The sequence below is a fragment of the Natrix helvetica genome, assembly GCF_964273705.1.
Source record: "Natrix helvetica genome assembly, chromosome: 5".
NCBI lineage: Eukaryota > Metazoa > Chordata > Lepidosauria > Squamata > Natricidae > Natrix > Natrix helvetica.
The window spans coordinates 113,900,648-113,927,291 of NC_138551.1; the positions used below are offsets into that span (position 1 = coordinate 113,900,648).

Genomic DNA, 26,644 nt, shown 5'->3' on the forward strand with positions numbered 1-26,644 from the left:
TGCATCCCCCCAACACTCAACCCTGGGACCCATAAACCAGGATAGTCTCTTCCCAGGATTGCCCCAGATCCCCTCCTCCTTCCTGGCCATCCTGAGCCTTCTCTGTGTGTCTGGGCTTTGCTTTCCCCTGGGTGCCCCATGTAGGGAAAGAGGTGGCAGTGCAACTTGGGATATGATCTCACCCCTTCCCAGGACTCAGAAGATGGAACCTGGAGGGGGATTTTGCAGATCTGCTTCCCTTCCCCAACATGAGGCTCCCCAGCTTCCTTCTCCCAAGATGGGCTCCCCATTCAGCTGGGCAGAGTCATCTCTGGCAACCCTGCAAGAGCCCCCTTGCCTGGCCTCTGCATGGGAAAGGGTGGCAGGGGAACATGGGATTTGGGCTTCTGCATTCCCAGTCTCTGAAGATGGAAGTTGGATTTTGCAGATCAGCCTTTTCATCTGCAACACAAGGATCCTGAGCTCCCCTTTCCTTATTCCTTCCTCCCTCCCTCCCTCCCTCCTTCCTTCCTTCCTCCCTCCCTCCCTCCCTCCCTCCCTCATTCCTTCTTTCCTTCCTAGCCTTTGCAGCCTTGATTTCTCCATCTCTTTTCACTTGGGTTTTTTCTAAAAAAAAAAAACCCTTCACTGGTTTTTTTTTTAACTCTGCAAACTTCTGGTAACTAATTTTTCACTAAAGTTCATTTTGTTTTTAGAAACTGACTGCACTATTTCATCAGCCCTTTTGTGCGATGCCCTTGAGCATAGCTTTCAAAATAAAGTAAACTTTGTTTTCAACTCAGCCGGCAGCTATTTTTCAGATCTGTGACATGCTCTGGCATTAAATGGCCTCTGGGATTTTTCTCTTTAACCACAATGCCAACAAAAGTCACATTTCTTTTTATTTTCAGCCACAAGTGCCGTATATTCCCTCTGGGGCCAGTTTCAACCATGGAGACCCCAAAACTCTCAATTCTAGATGATGAATTTAATTCCAACTCTTCCTCTATTATTATGAATCACATGGGGATTATTTTCATTTCATTTCCCTCTAGAGAATTTCCCAACAACCTTTGAGTCCAAGAACGAGTTGAATTATCCAGGGATCCCTCCTGAGAGGGAGAATTATGATAAACGTTTCAGCTCTGCTCTTTGGCCAAATCTTCCAGGGGAGACTTTGGGCAGAGAAATATGGAGCTTAGGGGACAGGCAGGGTCTGTGCTCTTGAATGTCCGTCTCTCTCCTTTCCAGATGAAGCTGAGTGTTTCTCTGTGTTTCAATCAGGAAAGACACTGGATGATATTCCACCTTGTAAGAATCCTTTGAATTATTCTACTTCTTCTTTAGAAACAGAAAAGGGATTCATTGATTCACCCCATGAATGATGGACCTCCTGCTTCTGCTTCTGCTGCTGCTTTTGTCTCATCCAGTCTCTGGGAAGCTGAGAATGAAATGTCCGCAGAGTTTGGAGCACCAGGATGGAAAAGGACCACAGAGCTTTTACAGCCCAGGAGACCATCTCATTGGGATAGTCATCACTGGAAAGGAAATATTGCATACAAACTTGCTTTTCAACGTGGCGCCTTCTCTTCAGTTTGTTTTCCGTGATCGGTAAGTCATTCAGGGTGATGGAGTTGGACTCCCTCCATTCTAACACTCTCCTTATTTTCTGTTTTTATTTTCATTTATTTCTACATTGGGGGATATGTCTAATTTCCTCAATGATTTTGATTTCCATGTCTTCTCTCTTTTTGTCTGATTTTGTGAAAGAAACTCAAATCAAAAAATAGGCCTGAAAAAAAAGCTGAAAGGGCTGCAGATTATTTTCCTCTCTCAGTTCAATCCTTAATTTATCACTTGAATAATGAATTTTATTTAAAGTAGTGGTGGAACCAGTTGTAGTTGCTATACCTCAACCAAATTCCATATTCGTATAACTGATCATTGCTTTTGGATCAATGTTGGCTTAAGGTACAGTAGGCATTGGAGGCTTATATATTTTTAAAAAGTATTTGTTGCTGCCCATTATAATAACTTTTTTTTTACAATAGGGATGTTTATGGTTTTCCAATTGTCTTAATGTTCATTTTCAACATTGAAATGGTCAACAAGAATTCCCAGCTCCTGCACAATCTCACACTTGGCTACAACATCCATGACAACTATTGGAGCACTTTCCGCACTTCAGATGCCTTGCTGGACATTCTAACCACTGGAGAAGCCAATGTCCCCAACTACGGCTGTGGAAGGAAGGAGAACCTTCTGGCTCTTATTGATGCAGCTTACAAGGAGATCTCCATCCAGATGTCAACATTAGGAGGCACCTACAAAGTCCCACAGGTTTGTGTGTGTGTTTCTCCATCTGGTAAAGTGAGGGGTGGGTGGTGGTGGGTGAGCAATAGATGCAATCATGTCTTCTCCATGGAATTCAAAATCTGCTTTTCTCCACATTAGCAAAAAAGTCAATATTTTACCCCATTATGTTCATGTCGAGATTAATCATAAAAGACCTGGAATGCAAGCAATACATTCCCTGGAGAAGACATTCTACCAACTATTTAACTGATCAAAAAACATCCCTGGTTGTTGGGGCCTCTATTGGCATCTTCATTTTCACATATAGATAATGCTTGCCCTATCCAGTCAGATTGAAGTTGGCAATAGTAGCATTTTATCTATCTAAAATGTGGAATAAAAAGGACTGTAGCAATTATAGGCCAAATAGACTAGCAGATATTGTGGCTGAAATGTATGCCTGGATCCTCTTAGTTAAACTTGAGAAAAATGCATCCCTTGCAGAAGAAACAGAAGGTTTTAGGTAGTGAATAGCTATATAGATTTTATAAGAAATATTGCATGTCAATAATCTAATATTGGTAACAAATTTGTCTTGAAATATCTAATCTATATCAGCGAAGTAAAACAGGGTTTTGCTGGCTTTCTAGACGTTAGTTCATTTGTCATAATTAACAGAGAAATATTATATAGGAAATTGATTGTCCTCAAAATGGAGCTCCGCCTGTTGGCCCTGATCCAGGCTCTTTCTCCAGGTCCTTGTTTGAGAGGGAGGTTGTGGCTCAACAGAGCAATGAGAAGAAGGATTGATACTTACCAAGGAGGAAAGGAAGGATGCATATTTGAACTCTTGTTATTCTCTCTTCATATTGACAATTTACTTCAACTAATGAAGGATCCAAAAACACATCATAAATAAATGTTATTTCTTTCTTTTACAAAAATTACTAAATTAGTGGACCAGTGAAATGCAGTGCACATATTTTCCAGTACTTGGATTTTAGAAAGGCTTTGACAAAGTAAACCACAATCTATGTCTCCATAAGCTAAAAATATGTGGGATAGACAGCATCACCCCCAGATGGACTCAGCCTGTGCTCCTCAGTGGAACTACATCTGCATGGAGGGAAACAAGCAGTGGGGGACCCCAAGGTTCCATTTTAGGCCCAGTACTCTTCAACATCTTCATCAATGGTTTGGATGAGGGATAGATAGGGAACTCATCAAATTTAAAGATGACACTAAACTGACCGGAATAGCCAACAGCCCAGAAGATAGGCTCAAGATCCAGATGGATCTAGATGGACTTGAACCCTGGGCCTATTTAACAAAAGGAAATTCAGTATAGAGAAAAATAAAGTAATACAATAGCAGAGTTGGAAGGGACCTTGGAGGTCTTCTAGTCCAACCTCCTGCCTAGGCAGGAAACCCTATACCATTTCAGACAAATGGCTATCCAACATCTTCTTAAAGATTTCTACAACTTCTGGAGGCAAGCTGTTCCACTGATTAATTCTTCTAACTGTCAGGAAGTTTCTCCTCAGTTCTAAGTTGCTTCTTTCCTTGATTAGTTTCCACCCATTGCTTCTTGTTCTACCCTCAGGTGCCTTGGAAAATAGTTTGACTCCCTCTTCTTTCTGGCAACCCCTGAGTCTTAGACTGAGGCTAGAAAAACCAAATGTACAGGTACAGATTAGGGGAAACCTGGCTCAATAGCAGTAACTGTGAAAGGGATCTTGGAATCTTAGTGGACAATCTCTCAAATGTGAGCCAACAATGTGTGGCAGCAGCCAAAAAAAGCCACTGCAATCCTAGGCTGCATCAACAGAAGGATAGAATCCAAATCACGAGAAGTATTGGTACCATTTTATAATGCCTTGATAAAACCAACCTTGGAATAGGGCATTGATGGCGAACCCTTTTGGCACCAAGTGCTCTTCTCAGGGATGCAATCTGGAAGAGGAGTTGACCAGTGTGCATGTTGGTCCATACATGTGCACCAGGCAGCTCCTCTTCCAGTTCCTGGCACTGCCGCGTATGTAAAGTCCAGCTGATGCTCGTGCTCACATGCACACAAGAAACCCGGAAGAGCAAAGGGCAAGGCCACGCGTGCCAGTCGACATGGCTTTGCGTTCCACTTAGCCCAAGCTAAGAATCTGAAGCAGAGGGCACCATTTCCCCTCCTGGGGCCTCCGTTCATCCCATTTTTGGCCTCCCCAGCCCCCAGAAACACTCTGCTGGCCAAAAGCTTTGGTCTTACTTTGCCGATTCAGTCCGTGGGGCTTGCGAAGGTAAGGCGTGCACTCAGCCGGTGGGTGGGGACTGGCAAATGGGCGGGGTTATTTGGGCAGGGCAGCCTCATGGTCCCATGTGGGCTGGATTAATGGCTTCAGTGGCCTGTATCTGGCCCGTGGGACGTAGTTTGAGGACCCCTGGTATAGGGTCTCCTTCTTGAGCAGGGGGTTGGACTAGAAGACCCCAAAGGTCCTTTCCAACCCTTTTATTTTGTTATAAGTTCTGTTATGGGTACATATGTTTAGCATGCTAAATACCTATTGGAACATACACTGTGATATTATCATACTTACACATTGGATTATATACCCTGTGAGGAAGACCTGGGTTCTTTTGTCATAATAATTATCTGATAATTAATAAATCAAGTTCAAAAGTTATGGTCTTTGGGAAATGACATCCTAGCCATAGATGGTCAGCCAATAGAGCAAGTAAGACCTTTCCTTACCTGGGGGAGTTTTCTCTGAGACTGAATCTTGGCTCCCTCATCATCAAAGGAGCTCAGTTAGATCAAAGACATGAGTGAAAATCGTGCTTAAAAGAAAACCTCATAGCTCTCCAGCTTCCTCAGCCCCAATTATTGAAGTATATGAGGCCAAGGTTTCCCCCATGTTCATATATCAATTTTATGTTTGGGGCTTCAGAGAGAAACCACCAGCAGAACCAACCCAATCACAGCCTCCGAGGAGTATCTTGGGATGGACAAAAGGACCCCATCTTCTGCCCCTCAAAGCTGATTTGGGAATTTACACAATTTCTACATTGTCTAAAATCAGAAAATATGGGTATTGGCATAAAATTTAATCTAGGCTACGGATTATCATCTTTTATTTCTGCAGAAAGCAAAAGACTGGATGACCTTTTTGTCTCCCACCTTAACAGAGCAGGCAGAGAGACAAAAACAGGTTTGTGCCAAAAAAAATTCCAAACATCTTATAGCTTGCACAGAACGTCATTGCTATAGAAACATAATCTGATATCACACAAATGTCATGATTTTTGTGAGCGCTCTGAAAACCATAGACTGTAGAAGGGAAAATAAATCCATTTTGGGAGTATAACTCATAGCTTTGTTAGGGAATGCTGAACACACATTTTAAGGAACAAGCAAGGCTACTTGGCAGGTTCCACATTTTACTTTTCACAAGACGTTACTTTGCTAGGCTAAGCTTGGCAATTTGCCTAGAAGTTTTATCTATGTAGTTGGCACCTTAGGTTACAATGGAGCTTCTCTCAACAGCAATTTAACAAAAGCTGAATTAGGTTACACTCTGTGTATGCTCTAATGCAATAATGGCAAACCTTTTAGCGACCAAATGCCCAAACTGCAACCCAAAACCCACTTATTTATCTCGGAGTGCCAACATGGCAATTTAACCTGAATGATGAGGTTTCAGTTTAGAAAAGCAACTTATACATGATTAACGTCTTTTCTCTGAAAAAAACCCCACAATAACAGCGCTTTCAATGATACAAACATCTTTTTTATTGAAAGGTAAACATTTGCATTTGGCATGCTTTTGATTAATGTGACTTTTGCTGTTGAATGCAAGCTAATAATTTTTCTAACCTTGACTCATACGTTGTAAGTTTGAGAGCAACACATGCAGCACTCAAGTCATCTGTTAATCCAGGAGTGTCAAACTCAATTTCAATGAAGGCCCCATTGTGGTTTACTTCGGAGGCCATGGTGGGCACGGCCAGCTCCCACTGCTGCTGTGCTCACTCTCCTTGGTTGCCCATGGTGTGTGCAGGAGGTCAAAGTATGTGTGTCAGAGGGAGGCCCACTCCCTCTCCTTATGAGACCTACCTTTGTAACCAAAGCATCCTCAATGATGGGATGGGATACCACCAGGAGAGGTCAGGAGGATGGGATAAGGAGATGGTAAAAGGCAACAGGGCTGTTGGTGATCAAGTGCTAAGGCAAGATTTACCTCACACCCTCACTCTCTCTCATTATAATCTCATTCCTTCCCTTCTTTTTCCTTCCCTCTTCATTCTTTCTTCCACTCTTTCCTTCTTTTTGCTTCCTTGCTCTCTTCTCCTCTTTCCATCTTTTCTTTGTCTTTCCTGTCCCTTCTTGGATGCTCCAGTGCAAAAGGGGAAACATTCCTTGCCTTGTGATCAAATGCCACTTTTGCTAGTAGTTTGTGGCCACTGAAAAGACTGAGAACAAACCAGGCTCAGTTTATTCCATGCTTGCACTTCATGGGGACAGATTACAGGACAGCAAAACTGTCAAAATGATGGCTCTGGTAGTTGATCAGAGCTCCTCTGTTTTTTATGTGCAACAGCTTTAGCATTTAAGAACAGAGCTAAGTTAGTTGCTTTTCTATGAATACATAATGATCCTTGAAAGATCTCTTCTGTAGGGACCCTGCCATGGTCTAATTCAGACTGGAAATATAGCAAAGGAAACTATTTTCCCACTTGCTTTGTCCTTTTTCGCCCATTGGAAACAGCTGTTTGCAACCCACAAGGAGGGAATACTTTCCTAAGAGCTCAGAATTCAAGGATACCATTGTGCCCATGACCACCACCAGTGAATTCATAACTGGCTGACCAACCACACTCAACGTGTAGTCCTCAATGGAACTGCATCTACATGGAGGGAGATATGCAGTGGAGTACCCGAAGGCTCTGTTTTGGGCCCAGTACTCTTCAACATCTTCATCAATGATTTGGATGAGGGAATAAATGAGGAACTCATCAAATTTGCAGATGAGACCAAGCTGGCAGGAATAGCCAACACTCCAGAAGATAGGCTAAAGATACAGAAGGATCTTGACAAACTTGAACATTGGGCACTATCTAATAAAATGAAATTCAATGGTGAAAAGAGTAAGGTTCTACATTTAGGCAACAAAAACGAAATGCACAGGTACAGTATAGGTGGTACCTTGCTCAACAGTAGTAACTGTGAAAGGGATCTTGGAGTCCTAGTGGACAACCATTTAAATATGAGCCAGCAGTGTGCAGCAGCTGCCAAAAAGGCCAACACAGTTCTAGGCTGCATCAACAGAGGGATAGAATCAAGATCACGTGAAGTGTTAATACCACTTTATAATGCCTTGGTAAGGCCATACTTGGAATACTGCATTCAGTTCTGGTCGCCACGATGTAAAAAAGATTTGGAGACTCTAGAAAGAGTGCAGAGAAGAGCAACAAAGATGATTAGGGGACTGGAGACTAAAACATATGAAGAACGGTTGCAGGAACTGGGTATGTCTAGTTTAATAGAAAGAAGACATGATAGCAGTGTTCCAATTTCTCAGGGGTTGCTACAAAGAAGAAGGAGTCAAACTATTTTCCTTTTTTTTGTTTTTATATATATATATATTTATTCTTTTTACATTTAAAACAATGCAATACCGCGGAGTCAGAGTGATCATACATTCACATTATGTACAGCTAGTTTCAACCATTAACAATTAATCTACTTAATACATTGTCTGTCCTTCTGTTCAATCACAATATATACATTTGTTCCAGTCTTGTCATCTTGTCTTATACAAATCATAAAATCTATTCCATACCTCAAAATATTCTGATTCCCTTTTATTTTTAAGTTCAAGAGTGAGCCTATCTGCTTCTGCACAGGCCAACACTTTTCTGATTATATCTAGCTCTGATGGTGTATTTTCTTTTTTCCAATACTGTGCATAGGTTATGCGCACTGCAGTTAGTATATGTATAATTAGATAAAGTGTATCTTTCTTAAACCCCTCCGGTATTATGCCTAGGAGAAAAGTTTCTGGTTTAAACATAATTTGTTCTCCCACCATTTGTTCTAACCATGATTGATTCATTTTCCAATATTTTTTGCCTTATTGCACGTCCACCACCTATGATAGAAAGTGCCTGGTGTTTTTTTACACTTCCAACAATTTGGGGCCAGATTTTTGAACATTTTGGAAAGCCGTGCTGGATGGAGATGCCATCTGTAGAACATCTTATAAAGATTTTCTTTATACGCCGTAGCAAATGTTAGTTTCTGATTAAGTATCCAAAGTTTTTCCCACTTAGCCAATTCCACATTGTAATTTTTCGCCCAGGCGACCATGGTTTCTTTGACATGTTCCTCCTCTAGTTTATATTCCAACAAGAATCTATACAGCACTTTGATCAGTCTGTTTTCTGTCTGTATCAACAGTTTATCTAATATTGTGTAGTCTTTGGCAATACCTTCGTTCTTCCTATCCTGTGCATACCTTGATTGTATCTGTAAATAAGACCACCATTCTACTTGTACTCCTTGTGATGTCAATTCTGATCTGGTTTTGATCTCCCCCTGCCTGTTCAATATCTCTTTATATGTGACTATATTTTCCATGTTGATTAAATTTGGGTGTATGTATGCTTCCATCGTAGATAGCCAAATAGGTATTTTGGTATAGTGATCATGTTTAATTTTGTTCCATATTATTAACAGAGATTGTCTGTTTTTCCAAGGAACCTGAGGGTAGAATAAGAAGCAAGGGGTGGAAATTAATCAAGGAGAGAAGCAACTTAGAACTGAGGAGAAACTTCCCCCCTGGGCAGGGGGTTGGACTAAAAGACCTCCAAGGTCCCTTCCAACTCTGCTATTATATTGTATCTCAGGGTGGGGAAGGCCATGGGGGTCCTAGTGATAGAAGAGACCCTCAAGGCCTCCCCAACCCACTAAGATACCTCCTGCTTCTCCCTCCCTTCCTGCAACAAGGACTCACTTACTTTCCAAACCTCTGTCTCCTCTCTTGTTTCTCGGCTTCTTTGCCTTTGAAGAAAGGAGAGGAGAGTTGGCTGGGAAATGCTTTTTGTTCTGAGAATGGACGCTCCTGGGTGCTATAATATGGTGCAGATTCAGGCACCCATCTTCTTTTGCAGAGTCAAGGATCCAGAAACTTTCATTCTCGGGGGTGCGTGGGTGGGGAAAGTGGTTACCTGCAGATCTCCTGCTCCTCCCCTCCCCCCAACTACTTTCCACTTAGCTACCTAATGAGGCTTCTTTGTCTCAAGGAGCAGCAGATGGGGCCAGACAGAGACAGGCAATCCAAGTGTGTTTGGCAGAGAAAGCATACTTCAGCCAAGGCACCCAAACTGCTGCCAATGGTGTGGGCGACAGCTGAGCATGCAAATGAGGCCAGACAGAGACAGGGAGGGTAAGAGAGTAATCTAAGTGTGTTTGTGTGTGTGTGTGTGTGTGTGTTTGTCAGAGAAAGCGTGCTCTAGCAAGGGCATCCAAACTGTTGTGGTCGACACCTGAGCAGGGAGGCAGTGTGTGTGTGTGTGTGTACTTTCATCCCCACTCAAGCAGGGCCTCTTATTTCCTCCCCAGCACAGTTGGGGCATGCAGGCTGCTGCCACCTAAGCACCATGATTGCCCCCTCCCCAGCCAGCCTGCCAGCCAGCCCCACCTGACCTGCTCCCTGCCGGCTCCTGCAAAGCCTCGCCATTCTCCTCCTCCTCTTCTTCTTCGTGTCGTCCTCCTCCTCCGCCCAAGTGGCAGTGGGCTACACAGGACAGGTTTTCATTTCTGCCCTGGGGCAGAAAACTCAGGTGGGCTGGAAGTGAGTGTGAATGGCCTGGCTCTCCAGTGTTTCCTGGGTCAGTTGGAGGCTTCCTTCAGCCTTCAAACAGTTGCAGGGCTTGTTTGGGGTTTTTTGCTTCCAGGTTGGTGCAGGAGGCTTTCCAGGGCCAACATGGGGAAAAAAATCCCTGTGCTTTCTGCACCCCATTTTGGCTCTGGAAAGCATCCTGCACCAACCTGGAAGCAAAAAATAAAAAATAAAACCCCTGCAACTGTTTGAAGGCTGAAGGAAGCCTCCAACTGAGCCAAGAAGCACTGGGGAGGGGGGGGGGGGAGGCCATTCACACTCCCTTCCAGCCCACCAGAGTTTCCTGCGCAATGTGGCGCCCCCCTCCCCCCACTGCATACACAAGCGTCCCCTCCCCCCTGGCCCTCCACAAAGGCCCGAAAACCAGTTGGCCGGCAGGAGGTGAGCCTGCATGTGGATGCTAGTGGAGCTGGGCTGGGGCGCCTGGAGTGCCAGGAGAGAAGGCTCTGCATGCCACAGGTTCCCCATCACAGCTCTAATCCTTTCAATTCCTTTTCCATAAGGTGACCAACTCTCCTCCTTTAGGGAGGACAGTCCTTCTTTTGTAAGTTCTGTCCTCACTCGAAAAGTGTCCTCCTACATGTCCTCCTTTTCGATATTTGAAGACTAATCTGTTGCGTGTTATGTGACGTATTTGTATTTGACATGACAATTCGTCAAGGCTCGGTATAGTGCAGTATAAGATGCGAATATGAGACGCATGCGGTCCGCACGGGAGATCTTGAGAGAGAGCACCGCGTGCAAGTGGCTTTGTTTACTTCTTACCGAAACACGACACGGCACATACGCACGCAGTAGACTCACGGCACGTCGGCAATTGAATGACTCATGGTAATTATTTCTTTGTCAGTGAATATTCAATTATACAGAGGTAAGTACAATTCACGTTTTATTAATTCATTATCTATTTAATAATTTCCAAATACGTATAATTTTATTTACAAGTTTATACAACCCTGTTGTCAACGGAAGTGTAAAATAATTTAAATTTAAATTTTAGTGGTTTATTTGCTTATGTTATTAAAGTTTCAGTTGTAATAATTAATTTTATTTATTCATAATGTGCTTGCATCGTTTGTGCAGCTTTATATTTTATTTTTAATTTTAAATTTCATTTAGGGATGGAAAAATCAAAAAAGAGGAAATGCCATTTCAACGACCAATTGAAAAAGGAATTTCCATTCCTCATATCAAAGAAAGATGCCATTGTTTTCTGCAATATTTGGAGAATTTTGTATTGCAGTTGGAGGCAGAGCAGCTATAATGAAACACTTGTCTATTTATTTATTTATTTATTTATTTATTTATTTATTTATTTATTTATTTATTTATTTATTTATTTATTTATTTATTTATTTATTTATTTATTTATTTATTTATTTATTTATTTATTTATTTATTTATTTATTTATTTATTTATTTATTTATTTATTTATTTATTTATTTATTTATTTATTTATTTATTTATTCATTCATTCAATTTATAAGTCGCTCCCTCTCCACGAAGGGACTCGGGGCGGCGTACAATTAAATATACAAGCATATGGCACGGAGGAGGTAAATACATACAACATTTTTACAATTCATAAATAATAATAATAGCCATAAGGTTAAAAAGCAGTAACAATAAAATAAAACAATTAAAATACCCTAAAATTAAAAATTTTACCCTTTAAAATTGCCAGGGGGGTTAGAGAATATATTTCTAATTTAAGCCAGGCCTGCTAGTTGGAACAGGTGGGTCTTGAGTTTCTTGCGGAAGGAGCGGAGATCGGTAGTTGTCCTAATGTCGGGGGGGAGGTCATTCCAGAGGGCTGGGCCCATCACAGAGAAGGCCCTACCAACAAACATAAGCAATCATTAGATGGATCAGCTTCCAGTCGTAAAGTAACAGGTTTTTTTAAAACTTCAAATTATTCTGAAGATGAAAAACAGTTAGCTGCAATGGAGGGAACATTTGCACTTCATACCATAATTCACAATCAAAGTTTTCGTAGTATGGATTGTACAACTAATTTATTGAAAAAGTTTCACAATGCTAAGTTTTCATGCGCCAGGACAAAATGCGAGGCTATTATTAAATCAGTATTTAAAAATTATTGTGACAAAATACTTACAGCAGACTTGAAAATTGCAACATTGGTAACGGTTTTATCTGATGCATCAAAACATAATGAAACCAAATTGTATCCAATACTAGTAAGATATTTTAATGTTGCCAAGGGGATTCAAGTAAAAATTTTAAATTTAGAATCCATTGAGGGTGAAACTGCTGAATTTTTTTCAAACCATCTATACAGAGTAATAAATGAAAACAATTTGAAATCCAAAGTTGTTGCACTAACAGCTGATAATACAAACACAAATTTTGGTGGGCGAAGACGCAAAGGGGTGAATAATGTGTATGTAAAATTACAAGATTTACTCCAAAAGAAAATACTAGGAATAGGTTGTAATGCACATATTTTGTCAAATGCAATCAACATGGCGTCATGTGCCATGCCGATTGATGTAGAAGTAATTATAATTACAATTTATTTGTATTTTAGTCGTTTTACCGTTCATGTGGCTACTTTAAAACAATTTTGTGAAGAAGCGAATGTTGAATACAAAAAACTTTTAGGATATTCAAAAGTTAGATGGCTTGCTCTAACACCTGCTGTAGAGTATGTTCTACAATTATTTGAGCCTCTCCGTTCATATTTTTTAAGTTTAGACAAATGTCCTAAAATCCTGGAATCGTTTTTCAATAATGAAATATCTGAGATATTAATATATTTTGTACATAATCAAGCATCTATTTTTCACAAAACGATTCAAAAGATTGAAGGTGAACACATTTCAGCTACAGAAGTTAGTCTTATTTTGAATGACTTTATCCTTCAATATAAATCTCAATTTGAAGATAAATTTCTTCCTTTAATTATAAAAAGAAAATTGTCAGACTTAGAGGAATCAAATCCGGGCATAACGGAAAAGTTCATAAAAGTAGTGCAGAATTTTTACCAAACATGTTTTCAATATATCGAAGAATGGTCTGAAAGAAACATCACGGGAAATAACAGTTTTCAATGGTGTTTTTTGACTTCATCGCAAGTATATTGGACAGATATTGAATCTTGTGTTGAGTTTTTATCTAAAGAAATGCCAGACATTAAAATAGATGACAATTGTCTCTTTGAAGAAATTAGAAGACTCAATGTATATTTAAATTCGGAAAAATTAATACAATGGGAAAATCAATACGCTGAAATTGATAAAAGATGGGTGGATATTTTCAGCCATTTCAAAAATGAAGATATTCCATGTGAAAATTTATTTATACTTGTTCAATTTACGTTGTGCTGCCCTGGAACTAATGCAGCAATTGAAAGAGTTTTTTCAATTGCCAATGATTTTTGGACAAGTGAGAAATCGAGATTGAATGTTGATACTCAAGCTGCAGCACTTGCCGTAAAATTCAATATGAAGGATATTTCTTGTTCAGATATTTCCAATATATTGTTAGAAGATAATACATTGACAAAAATATTAATTCAATGGAAAAGTACTCATTCAAATAATAATTAACAGGCATGTAAGCATAATTACAATATAAAATGTTGCAAATGTTTTTATTATGCATATATCATATTTTAGTGTATTATTATTGCAATGAATAAAATATTTCTTTTATTTACGATATATTTTTTCCAATTTATTTGTCCTCCTTTTCATTGTAAAAAACTTGGTCACCTTATTTTCCAGATCAATCAAGTAAGTGGTTCAGAGGCTCTGAGTGATAAAAGCAAATTCCCCTTTTTCCACCCGATGCTCCCCAAAGAAGGAATCCAGTACCCAGCAATTGTCCAGCTGCTCCTCCACTTCAGATGGACCCTGATTGGCCTCTTTGCTTCAGACACAGAAAAGGGAGAGAACTTCATGAGGATTTTCCCTCCTGTGCTTGTCAGGAATGGAATTTGTGTGGTTGTATCACAACTGTTCTCAACAACTGGATATACTGCATACCTCAGGGATTCCCTCTCTAAGTGGAGACAAGTCAACGTCTTTGTTCACTTCATAGAATTTGATTCCATTTGGGAGAGAATTCTTCCTTTCCATTTAACACTTATGCGTCTCCCAGGACCCATTGAGGGGAAAGTCTGGATCCTCACAAATTTTGTAATGTACAGAATAAATAAGCACAGACTTCTCAAATACATCCATAGTATTTGGGGCTTTGGTTATCTGGGAAAAGTAAGGCCAATGGATTCTGCCTTTAAACCCCTTTTCTTTGTGGAAGTAAAGTTTCAAGATCATTATTTTCATTGTTCTCTTTCAAAGAATGTCTTTTCTGTCAAAGGCCGCAGAACATGCACCCAAAAAGCCCCACTGGAGACCCAGTGGAAAAGGGACAGATTAAGGGCCCCAAATTCCTACCACCAGTACAGTCTCATGAAGACTCTGGCCCAGGCCCTGAATGCTGCATATTCCTCCAGATCGAGGAAGGGAAGGAAGGAGGGAGAAAAGATCTTGGGGTCTCCAAGGCTGCAGCCATGGCAGGTATGGGGGTCCCTATATGGATCCATTAATCTTAGATCCTTTGGAGGAGGAATCCAGAGGAGAAGGAGGGGAACCATCTCAACAGATCTGGCCAATTTAATTACTCAGGGAATTAATGCTTCCAAAGAGTAGATACCATGGCATTTTTATATTTAGCACTGCTAATTGGAAAATGCTGTATTCTTTTTAAAATAAATTCCTGTATTTGTGGGTTTGTGATGAGCCTGGTGGAATTCCACCTTTCTTCCGTCCCCATTGCAGGTGGGTCTGTGTGCAGCTGGAGAGGCAGCTAAGCCCCCCTATTCTCCTCCAATGAAAGGGAGCCTGGTGTGGATCTGGATGCTTTATTGGGAGAAGAGGGCAGGTGAAACTGAGGAGATGCAAAGAGTGGAAATCAAATAGAAAGACAAGATAGGCAGCATTAACTAACAGACAGCAAAGAAGCTGCTGGAACCTCTCCAGCGATGCTCCATGTGAGGGACGGAGGCCGTCTCCGGATGACCAGGGGTCTCAGTCACAACGGCTGCTTCCGTCTTCTCCAAAGGCTGACAGAAAATGGAGTCTGGCTTCAGACCTTATAGTGAGGCTTATCTGCCCCCGCCACTAGGTGGGGCTAGAGCAACAACAGCACAAGTTACCGTATTTTTGGAATATAAGACCCACTTTTTTCCCTCAAAAAAGAGGCTGAAAATCTGGGAGCGTCTTATACATCGAATACAGCATTTTTTTGCCCCCGAAGCCCCGCCCCCTTCACCAAAATGACCGTGCATACCCTTATGGAGACTTTCAGAGAGCTCCTTGGGGCTGGGGAGGGCAGTAATGAGCAAAAAATGGGCCATTTATGCCCCCCCCTCAACCCCCAGCAGCACTCTATAAGCCTATGCATGCATTTTTTTGACAAAAATCGGGCTTGTTTTTTCGAAAAACAGGCCATTTGCTCATTTTTCCTCCCCCCGGGGGCACTCTGCGAGCCCCCCCCCCTCCCAAGGCTATTCATGACTTTTAAAAAGGGCGGGGCTTTTTTACAAAAATGGGCTGTTTTGGGGAGGTTTGCAGAGTGTAAAAACGTTTTTCCCCTCTTGGAAAGCTCCTTAACTGGTTGATGAGAATTACATTGATCAAGTGCTGTGCCAGCAGCAACAAAGTCTTAGGTGCTGCAGATTGTCAGCGATTTCCTTCTCCAGCAGATGGATAAATACACCTGGAAACATCTACCTATCTACCTACTCTCTCTTTCTCCCTCTCTCCCTACTGTATTTCTCTCTATATCTCTTTTTATTTCTCCCTCTCTATCCCTCTACCTTCCTACCTCTCTCTGTCCCTACCTACCTACTGTATTTCTCTATCTCCACATCTCTCTCTATTTCTCTCTCTATCCCTTTATCTACCTCCCTCCCTAACTACTCTCCCTCCCTCCCTCCCTCCCTCCCTACTGTATTTCTCTCTCTCTCTCTCTCTATTTCTCTCTCTCTATCCCTCTACCTACCTACCCCCTCTCTATCCCTACCTACCTACTGTATTTCTCTCTCTCTCTATTTCTCTCTCTCTATCCCTCTACCTACCTACCCCCTCTCTATCCCTGCCTACCTACTGTATTTCTCTCTCTTTTTTATTTTTCTTTCTATCCCTCTACCTACCTACTGTATTTCTCTCTCTCTCTCTCTCTATTTCTCTCTCTCTATCCCTTTATCTACCTCCCTACCTCCCTAACTACTCTCTCTCTCCCTGCCTACCTACTGTATTTCTCTTTCTCTCCCTCTACCTACCTCCCTACCTACCTACCTACCTACCTACCTACCTACCTACCTACCTACCTAATGTATTTCTCTATCTCTATATTTCTCTCCATTTCTCTCTCTCTCTTTATTCCTTTAACTACCTCCCTCCCTCCCTAACTGTTCCCTCTCTCTCTCCCTCCCTACCTACTGTATTTCTCCCTCTTTCTCTCCCTCTACCTACCTACCTACTTTTTTTAAAAAAAAAAGCCTCTTCAAAACCTTGGTGCGTCTTATACTCTGAAAAATACGGTACATATTATGGCATGACAACCTTTATAAATGAGGAGGAGACCCTGAGACCATCTAGCCCAACCCCCTCCTCTCTGCAGGAATCCCAGTTCAAGCTTCTCTAACTTATGGCTGCTCAGTCTTTGCTCTCAGACGATCCATGAAGAGGAGACTGAACTTCTCTGCTTTACTGGCTCAGCTCTAAAACAGCTCATCCTTTTATCATATTTTTTCTCTCATTCAGTTAAAATCTCCTCTCTTGTAAATGAATTCATTTTTCTAAATCTGACAGTCTGGAATAAGAGTGAGCGGATCTTACACTCGTGTGTAACAGAGTCAGTTATTGGAAGAGGGTTGTATCCAGTGGTGGGATTCAATTTTTTTTATTACTGGTTCTGTGGGCATGGCTTGGTGGTCATGTGACTGGGTGGGTGTGGCTTGGTGGTCTTGTGACTGGGTGGGTGTCTCTTGGTGGTCATGTAACTGGGTGGGTGTGGCTTAGTGGTCATGTGATTGGGTGGTCATGGCCAACTTGACATCACTCACGTCAAGGGGTACCTTGCCTGGCCTCTCCTTGCGTCAACAAGATACAATTTCCCTGTCTATTTATTTACTACTAATGAACATCCAAAATACACACTTTAATCCTATGTATATATGCCAAATATGTACAAACATATTACAAGGTATAGTGTGTGTATAGGCACACAAAAAGATACATTATCTACTTTATACACTGTATGTGTATGTACACACACACACGCGCGCCCACACACACACACACACACACACACACACACACAGAGCTCTTCTAAAACTCTACACATTCAGCCTCACTTATTGCGTTTGGAAAAACTCACCCAGAGTCCACTTTCTGCCACACATTTAACTATAACTTCTGCACATTAGAACATTGCACAGGCCTTCAGATGTTCTTCCCTATCCTGCACATGACTGTTAGAGCCAGGAGACACCATGGATTGAGTACAATGTGGCAAAACTCACTTAACAATGCTCTTGCTTAGCAACCAAAATGTTGGGCTCAATTGTCATAAGTCAAGGACTGTCTCTGCCTTCCTCTGCATGGCAGCCTTGTCCTAGTAAACTCCTTCCCTTTTCTGGCAATTTTCCTCTCTGTTAGAGGCACCAAAATAATCCAGAGGATATAAGGTCTCCAGCTGGAGTAGGGGGTTATACTAGATCCCTTCCAATCCTAGATTGCTGTGCTGTTTCAAAGAGTCTTCTGGAGCCTTCCTTCCTCTCTTCTTTTTTCTCTTCCTCCTTCCCTCCATGTATATACAGTACATCCATCCACCCGTCTATATCTTATTCACTTTCTTTTCCCTCCCTCCTCCCTCCCTCCCCCCTCTCTTTCTTTCTTTCTTTCTTTCTTTCTTTCTTTCTTTTTTTTTCTTTCTTTCTTTCTTTACCTTTTCTTTCTTTTTCTTTTCTTGTTTCTCCCTTCTTTTTCTTTCTCTCCCTTTCAACCTCTTTCTTTCTCTTTGTATCCCTTCCTTTCCTCCTTTCAAAACTAGGAGATCCACCTGAAACAAAAACTCCTTTGGATGAAACCGGCCATTACATATACACACACTCTCTCTCTCCCCCACCCTCCCTCCCTCCTTCCCTCCCTCCTTCCCTCTTCCAACCATCTCTGTGCCTCACCTCATTGTTTGCTTTTAGCGGCAGGCCGATCGCCAAAGTCCTTTCCAAGTGTGCTCTGAGGATGCCCCCCCCCAAAAAAACACCAGGTTGCTTCTGAAGGGGGAAGGCAGATGGGCAGCATTCCCCCCTCCCTGGGACCCTGCAGCCTTGGAGCCTGCAGCAACTCCCAGCCCTTGCACAGCAAAGGCAATGAACAACTTCTCACTCGCCAGAAGATTTTCTTTAGTGTGGAAGGGCCCAGAGTTGCTCCAAGGCTGCAGGCACCCAGGGATGGAGAGGGGAGGGATGCTGTCCTTCTTCCCTCTCCCAAAGCAACCTCGGAGGTTTTCAGCTCCTCTGCAGAGGCATTTCTTTAAAGAAACCCTCCAAAAGCCACAACATCCGGAGCTGCCAGTCTCCAGTAAGATGTGCATCTCGTGGCCTGGTCCAGCCCATCCCCTGCCCCACCCGCCACCCCCAAATTGCACCTCATTGTGAGCGTCTCTCAGCCATTGTGTGCAGGGAAAAACCTTGCACAGTAAAGAAAAACTTCCCAAGAGTTCGAGAAATTGTTAATTACCTCACACTCACGAGAAGGTTTTCTTTACTGTGCAAGGTTTTTCTCTGCACACAACGGCTGAGAGACCCCTGCAGTGGGGTGCAATTTGGGCCCACCCCTCACCCCAAGGCAAGGCCCATCAACTCAATAAGACTCAATAAGCCAAGGGTTGTTCCCTCGACTGGCTCCACCGAAGATCCCCTTCATCCTTTTTGAGTTGGTCCTCTTTGCCACCTGGTGAACAACTGAGCCAAACCGCTCCTACCAAGTGGCGCCCCCCAACTGCCCATACTCAACCGTTAAGCCAACTGATTGTTATGCAACCGGAGCCAACTGGGCGCAAAGCTGGGTTGACAATGAGCCTCCAAGGTCTCCCTCCTGCCTGCTTGCCCAGCGCTCGCTCAGCTGCCGCCTCTGATCCCCCGGCTGGACGCAGCCACTCACCGGCGATTGGAAAGCGAGGTCATCCACCGCCTTCTTGTCCAGCACTTGCTCAGAGACCTCCTACCCTCCCACTCACCCCCTCCCCAGCCTCCCCCCACCAACATCCCCTACGCCTGAGCACAGACACTCACCGGTTGTTTCTTCTTCTGTTTCCAAACTAAGCCCTGGTTGTTTGGTTGGTTGGTTGGTTGTTTGGTTGGTTAAAGTGCACTTGGATCCAAAAGCTCCATCACTGGAGGCTTTTAAGAGGGAGAACCTTTCGGCTGGCAAAGAAAGCTCTCAGCCATGACCGGCACTGCTGTGGCTCCCGCCGGCTGGGTGGACAAAGGGAGTGGGTGGCGGCTGCGGCCTCAGTCTGACACGAGCTGAGGGCCTGGTCTGGGGAGGTGGGGAGTGGCTCACCCAGGCAGCTACTGCAACAGCAGGGCTGGCCAGGTCCCATCTAGTGTGTTGCACCCCCCTCCCAGCTTTCGCCCATGCCTCCATGTCATTTTGGGCGTGCAACATGCGGGAGATCCTAGCTGCAGTTTACTCGTGAGCAACATTGGCCAGGAGAGGCAGGGAGAAAGGCCAATGGGGCTCACGAGTAAACTGAGGCTCCTAAGTGGGATCGAGCCAGGGGTGGGTTCTGGCTACCACTACTGCCGGTTGCTCTGCGCATGCACAGAAGCCAAAAACAATATGGCCGAGAGAACCGGTTCAGGGGCGTGGCCAGCCTGGGTCATTGCAGGTTCCAGCCACCCAGGCCACCAGGTTACTACCGTTTTAGCCAAACTGGTCCAAACAGGTAGGAACCCACCTCTGATCTGGAGGTGTTTTCCATCAGGATTACAAGGGAGAAGATTAGCCTGACAGATTTCTTCTTGATCAACCCATGATTTCTGGGAATTAATCTGTTGTTTTCAAAGAGTTTATGAATAATCTTTTTTTTCTCTGTTCATTTTATTTGTTATCTGCTCTAAAATGTTCCCTATAATTGACCAACTGTGTCTATTATATTTTCTCTATAGTTTGATAAATTTTTCTCAAACTTTTTCATTCACTTATGAAGATTATGGCAGTATTTGTATACTATTTAACCATATTTGGAGATGAGACAATTGTAGAAGAAAGATTCAATGTGGGATAAGAAACAAAGTTTTCTGTTTTTCAAATTCCTGGATGTTCCCATTCTAGTTTCATCCCTTTCTGGAGAAGAATGAATTTTGGAATATTTCTGAGTTTAAACTGTACTTGGACCAAAATGGAGAGATAACAGCAGATCTGACCATTGACGGCTTCTTGGTTCTCCCCAAGAAGGATGTCAAGAAAGAGGTTCTGGCGGATTTTCAAAAACAGAGACTTTCTATCAGACAAGATGCTCTTTCAGGGCTAAAGTTGCTCAATAAGGTGGGATAAATTTTGGTGTCTTTTCTCTGTTTTCCAAAGCCTGAGGTCCCATTTCAAGTGGGCAAAGCCTACAGTCTCCAGGGTGGTTGGCCTTCCATGCCAATTGGTGTCATCTAATGGAAGTTCTTCAACAGACGGGACCTAAGTGAAGGGGCTTTGCCATGTTTTATGGAAACCTTTCAAGATCTTACTGGTCAGAGGTTTCTTTCTTCATCACAGTTTTATTCTATCTTTAAAAAATCTAATGGAATAAAAGTTTCCTAAAATTTTTATAATAAACTTTATTCTCAGTTTTAATATGAATATATCATCATACTTAAATCTTTTTTTCAATTCCATCCCTCTAGACTATTAAGTAGAAAAGTACCTTATTGCAATGTTAAATTCCAAAAGGAAAAGGGAGGAACTAAATGAAGAATCTGCCAGTTGTTATCCCTCCTGCATCTGTTTAGAAGTAGTCAGAGGTTTCATATTTACCTCAGTGAAGTCCAGAGGCTACTTGTCTCCATCCATTTCTCCCTCCATTTTCCATGGACGGAGATTCCTAACATCTTTTCTTTGGCATTCCTTGTTTTTCTGCTCAGTCCCTGCCTGAGTCCAAATGTGTGGAAAGTTGTCATCCTGGATTTGTCAAGAGGGCTCGAGAAGGAGAGCCAGTTTGCTGCTACGACTGCGTTCCTTGTCCGGAGGGGACCTTCTCCACTCAGGAAGGTGGGTGAGACTGGAGGAAAGGAAGTGGAACTGATTCATTACATACATGAAATAATAAAGTTTGGTTCTGAACATCACACAGGAAATTATTCGGGTCCCAATTCTTCTCTCACTTTCATAGACGATTAAACAAAAAATGATTTTTTAAAAAAGTCTTATAGTTTTACTGTCTCTCACTAGAGGTACTAATAAATGTGTCCTAGACAATATCTCCTGGTATCACTTGTTGTCCAAATAAGGTATTTCCTGAAAGGTAAAATGAGAGAATAGTAAGGGAATATGTTTTTTTCCCCTCAGATGCAGGAAAATGTACCAAGTGTCCAGATGACAAATATCCAAATGAGGCCAGAGTCCAATGTATCCCCAAAGTTATAACCTTCCTGTCTTATAAAGAACATCTGGGCATCATCCTGGTCTCTTTTGCCCTACTATTGTTCCTAACTACAGGACTTGTTTTAATCATCTTCATTAAATACCGAGAAACTCCCATTGTCAAAGCCAACAACCGGGATCTCTCCTACATCCTCCTGGTCTCTCTCCTGCTTTGCTTCTTGTCTTCTTCTCTCTTCATTGGTCAACCCAGGAAAGCCACCTGCCTTCTCCGACAAATGGTTTTCAGCATCATCTTCTCAGTTGCCGTTTCTTCTCTCTTGGCCAAAACCATCACAGTAGTGCTAGCTTTCCTGGCCACAAAACCAGGAAACCGAGTGAAGAGATGGTTGGGGAAGAGCTTGGCCAACTCCATCATCCTTTCTTCTTCTGCTGTCCAAGTTGTCATCTGCTCCATCTGGCTGGGAGTTTCTCCCCCCTTCCCTGACTCTGACCTCCACTCCCAGCCTGGAGAGATCATCCTGCAATGCAACGAAGGGGCTGTTGTCATGTTCTACGTCACCCTCAGCTACATGGGCTTCCTGGCTGCCATCTGCTTCACGGTGGCTTTCTTGGCCAGGAATCTGCCTGGGGCCTTCAACGAAGCCAAGCTGATCACCTTTAGCATGCTGGTCTTCTGCAGCGTCTGGGTGACTTTTGTGCCCACCTACCTGAGCACCAAAGGGAAATACATGGTGGCTGTTCAGGTCTTCTCCATTCTGGCCTCCAGTGCTGGTCTGCTGGGCTGCATCTTCATCCCCAAGTGCTACATTATCCTTCTGAGGCCAGAGCTGAACACAAAGGAGTATCTCACAGCCAGAACAAATGTAAAAACATGAGAAAAAACACTGTGATATTTAAGAATGGTATAATGTCCATTTATTTGAACGAATACCCTTATTATTTCCACTTAGATAGTATGCAGGAATCAAAGAACATATCTACCTGTTTCCAAATGGGAAATTGTTGAAGGATTTTAATTCTTATAGCTGCCTTCCTTTTCACCTCAATAAATCTTGCTAAAGAGAACTCTATGAAAGTCATTCAGAGGAATTTGTTGTTCACCAACTGCCAATGAATTTGACATCTTTTAAAAAACGTTTTTTAAAAAATGATTCCTATGGACAGCACTAAAAGTGTATGTGTGAGAGAATGAATAGGAAAAGTGGTAAGATAGATTCTATGGGAGCCAAGCTCCAACTACCATGTTATTTGATAATCTCCATGAGAACCATTGGCCATCCCACCAAGCCAGAGAAGTTGGGGGCCTCCAGGTCCTCTTGCTTAGATGTTCTCACCCAAGGAGACCTACTTAGCTCACTTTTCCATAGCTGCTCCTGCCCTGTGAAAGAGGCTTTTCCATGAGATCCACCATCCTGTCTCCATCCTGTTTTTTGGGTTATAAGGACATCACAAACAGCCAATTTCCCCCCCCCCCAGTGCATGGGCCAGGTTGAGACTGGAGTCCAGAAGATGTGGGTGGAGAAAACCCACAAGAGAGTCAGACTGCATCCTGAGGAGATTGGGCTCCTTGTAGCTGCACCAGGTGAATAGTTGCAAGCAGGAGATCGGGTGTGTCTCAAACTCCATCAGAGGAAAGAAGGAGGGTCTCTCTCTCTCTCCAATGTGGGAAGCCCAGAAGTGCAACCCTTGGAGGCCTGACCTGGTGGGTTCTCCTCAGTCATCTCAGGCTGCTTCCAGCCCCAGAAGCCCCAGAAATAAGCCCTTCAGAAGGACTTTGCTCCAGGCTCCCAGGAAGTGAGCAGAAGGGAGAAGAAAGGGGAAGTTCTAATTATGAGATCCTGAAAGTCTCTGAAGATAAATTACAATGGACTATCAGGCAATCAAGGTAGTCCTCCACTCATGACCACAATTTCTGTTGCTAAGTAAGTTCTGTGTCATTTTACAACCTTTTTGGCACAGTTGCTAAGCAAATGAGTGCAGTCATTAAGTAAATCAAGCGGTCCTTAAGCAAACCTTATAGTGATCCCATGACCCCAAGGTACTGCAACGCTCATAAATACACGCCAGTTCCCAAGTGCCTGAGTTTTGATCACGTGACCAGGAAGGGCTGCAGTGGTCGTACGTGTGAAAACCGGTCATGAGTCATTTTTCTCAGTGTTGTTGTAACTTCAGTCACTAAATAAATCACTGTAAGTCGAGGATGAGCTGTTGTCCTCAGGTCAGTTTTTGACAATGAGGCTCCTGCCCTTAAGATTTAAGCAGAATGGAGCTGGAAGGGACCTTGGAGGTCATCTAGTCCAACCCCCTTCTCAAGCAGGAGACCCCAGACCATTCCATCCAAAGGACTGCCCTTCAGTGAGTCACAGTCACTTTCTCGACCTCTTGTGCCCCAGATGGTAAAGAAACCACTGCAGTTGCGGAAGGAACCCCAAGATCCTTAAGGGAAACTGGCTTCTCCCATCGACTTCGTTTGTTGGGAGCCGGCTGGGAAAGTGGCCAGCTTAGTATCATCTCCACATTTGCTGGCTGCCAAAGGCTGATCATGGGACTGTGAGAAAGTTGCGAAGGCCGTAACTGTGAGGACCTTTTTCAGTGCCCCTGTAATTGTGAAGGGTCGACAAAGGTCTGGTTTTCCATGGAGGGCTGCCTGCCCTTTGGCCTCCTTCAGCCTTCCTGTCCTTCCTCCAAGGGGTCTCTGCAGAAGAGCGGGGAGAAAGAGATCTCAAATTAAGTGAAAACAGCGGTTTTCAAAGTCTATGGGAAATTGCATTAGCAATAATAGCCTGCCATCTTGTGGCCATTTTGCATATGGCAGGTGGAGACAAGAAATCGCAAAAGGTAATATAAATAAAAATAATCAGGGTGGGGATCGGGCTAAATCCGACGAGGGATCTTAGTTTGAGTCCCCAATTTCTCTTGAGCTGAAAGGATGTGAAATAGAGCTCAAATTAAATCAAAACAGCGGTTTTCAACGTCTATGGGAAACTGCATTAGCTATAATAGCCTGCCCTCTCATGGCCATTTTGCGTATGGCAGGTGGAAACAAAAAATCGCAAAAGGTAATAAAAATAAAAATAATCAGGATGGGGATCGGACAAAATCCGACATGGGTTCCTACTCTGAGTCCCCAATCTCTCTTGAGGTGAAAACGGGGAGAAATAGACCTCAAATTAAATGAAAAATCAGTTTGTAAAGTCTATGGGAAATTGCATTGGCAATAATAGCCTGCCATCTCGTGGCCATTTTGCGTATGGCAGATGGCAAGGTGTAATTCCAAAAGTTAATATAAGGTGGAAACAAAAAATCGCAAAAGGTAATAAAAATAAAAATAATCAGGATGGGAATCGGGCGAAATCCGACGTAGGATCTTATTGTGAGCCCCCCATCTCTTTAGAGGTGAAAACGGGGTGAAATAGACCTCAAATTAAATGAAAACGTGAATGAGAATTTAGTCCTGTATAGCTGATGCTCTACTTCCCTCCTCTACATCTAGGAGACAAATGTCTCTGTCCCAGTTCTTGTCAAGATAGTTAAAGTCCCCCATTACTATTAGAGTGTGCTTTCTGCTGCATATCTTAGTTAACCCATTAGCAAAACCATCATTTATATCAACCATCCCACTAGCAAGTAGCATATGCGGCGGGGGAGGGGGGCGACCTCCTGGGACATAATTTTACCAAAAGTATAATTTTACTTAGATCCATATAGTTACAGACCAGTGGTGGATTCCTACTGGTTCAGACTGGTTCGGCCAAAGAGGTAGTGGTTTGGCGGCCTGGGTCGCTGGAACCAGCAGGGACTCAGGCCTGCCACACCCTCGAACTGGTTCTCCCGGTGGTGCCATAAGCACCGCCATCTTTCACTTTTGCACATGCGCAGAAGCATTTTTCTTGCATTGCACATGCCTGTGCAGCATGCATAAATAAGGTGACCAACTTTTTTACAATGAAAAGGAGGACAAAACACGTTCTATTGTCCAAAATGCTAAGGTGACCAACTTTTTTACAATGAAAAGGAGGACAAATAAATTGGAAAAAATATATCGTAAATAAAAGAAATATTTTATTCATTGCAACAATAATACACTAAAATATAATTTATGCATAATAAAAACATTTGCAACATTTTATATTGTAATTATGCTTACATGCCTGTTAATTATTATTTAAATGAGTACTTTTCCATTGAATTAATATTTTTTGTCAATGTATCATCTTCTAACAATATATTGGAAATATCTGAACAAGAAATATCCTTCATATTGAATTTTACGGCAAGTGCTGCAGCTAGAGTATCAACATTCAATCTCGATTTCTCACTTGTCGAAAAATCATTGGCAATTGAAAAAAACTCTTTCAACTGCTGCATTAGTTCCAGGACAGCACAACGTAAATTGAACAAGTATAAATAAATGTTCACATGGAATATGTTCATTTTTGAAATGGCTGAAAATATCCACCCATCTTTTATCAATTTCAACATGTTGATTGTCCCATTGTATTAATTTTTCAGAATTTAAATATACATTCAGTCTTCTAATTTCTTCAAAGAGACAATTGTTGTCTATTTTAATGTCTAGCATTTCTTTAGATAAAAATTCAACACAAGATTCAATCTCTGTCCAATATACTTGCGATGAAGTAAAAAAAACACCATTAAAAACTGTTTAATAAAACGTGAATTGTACTTACCTCTGTATAATTGAATATTAACTGAGAAAGAAATAATTACCGTGAGTCATTCAATTGCCGACGTGCCGTGAGTCTACTGCGTGCGTATGTGCCGTGTTGTGTTTCGGTAAGAAGTAAACAAAGCCACTTGCACGCGGCGCTCTCTCTCAAGGTCTCCCG

At 42.5% G+C, this 26,644-nt stretch overlaps 1 protein-coding gene across 1 annotated transcript; it reads left to right on the forward strand.

The window, feature by feature from the left end:
* Positions 1 to 1,363: 1,363 nt before the first annotated feature.
* On the forward strand, positions 1,364 to 22,669 carry LOC309392574 (vomeronasal type-2 receptor 26-like; the record flags this gene model as incomplete). The annotated part of the gene is made up of 6 exons (XM_081953972.1): positions 1,364 to 1,590; positions 2,031 to 2,319; positions 13,914 to 14,708; positions 20,538 to 20,750; positions 21,335 to 21,461; positions 21,759 to 22,669. 6 exons carry the CDS (start codon positions 1,364 to 1,366, stop codon positions 22,667 to 22,669), a joined length of 2,562 nt encoding a protein of 853 aa, XP_081810098.1.
* Between the last annotated feature and the right edge of the window lie 3,975 nt (positions 22,670 to 26,644).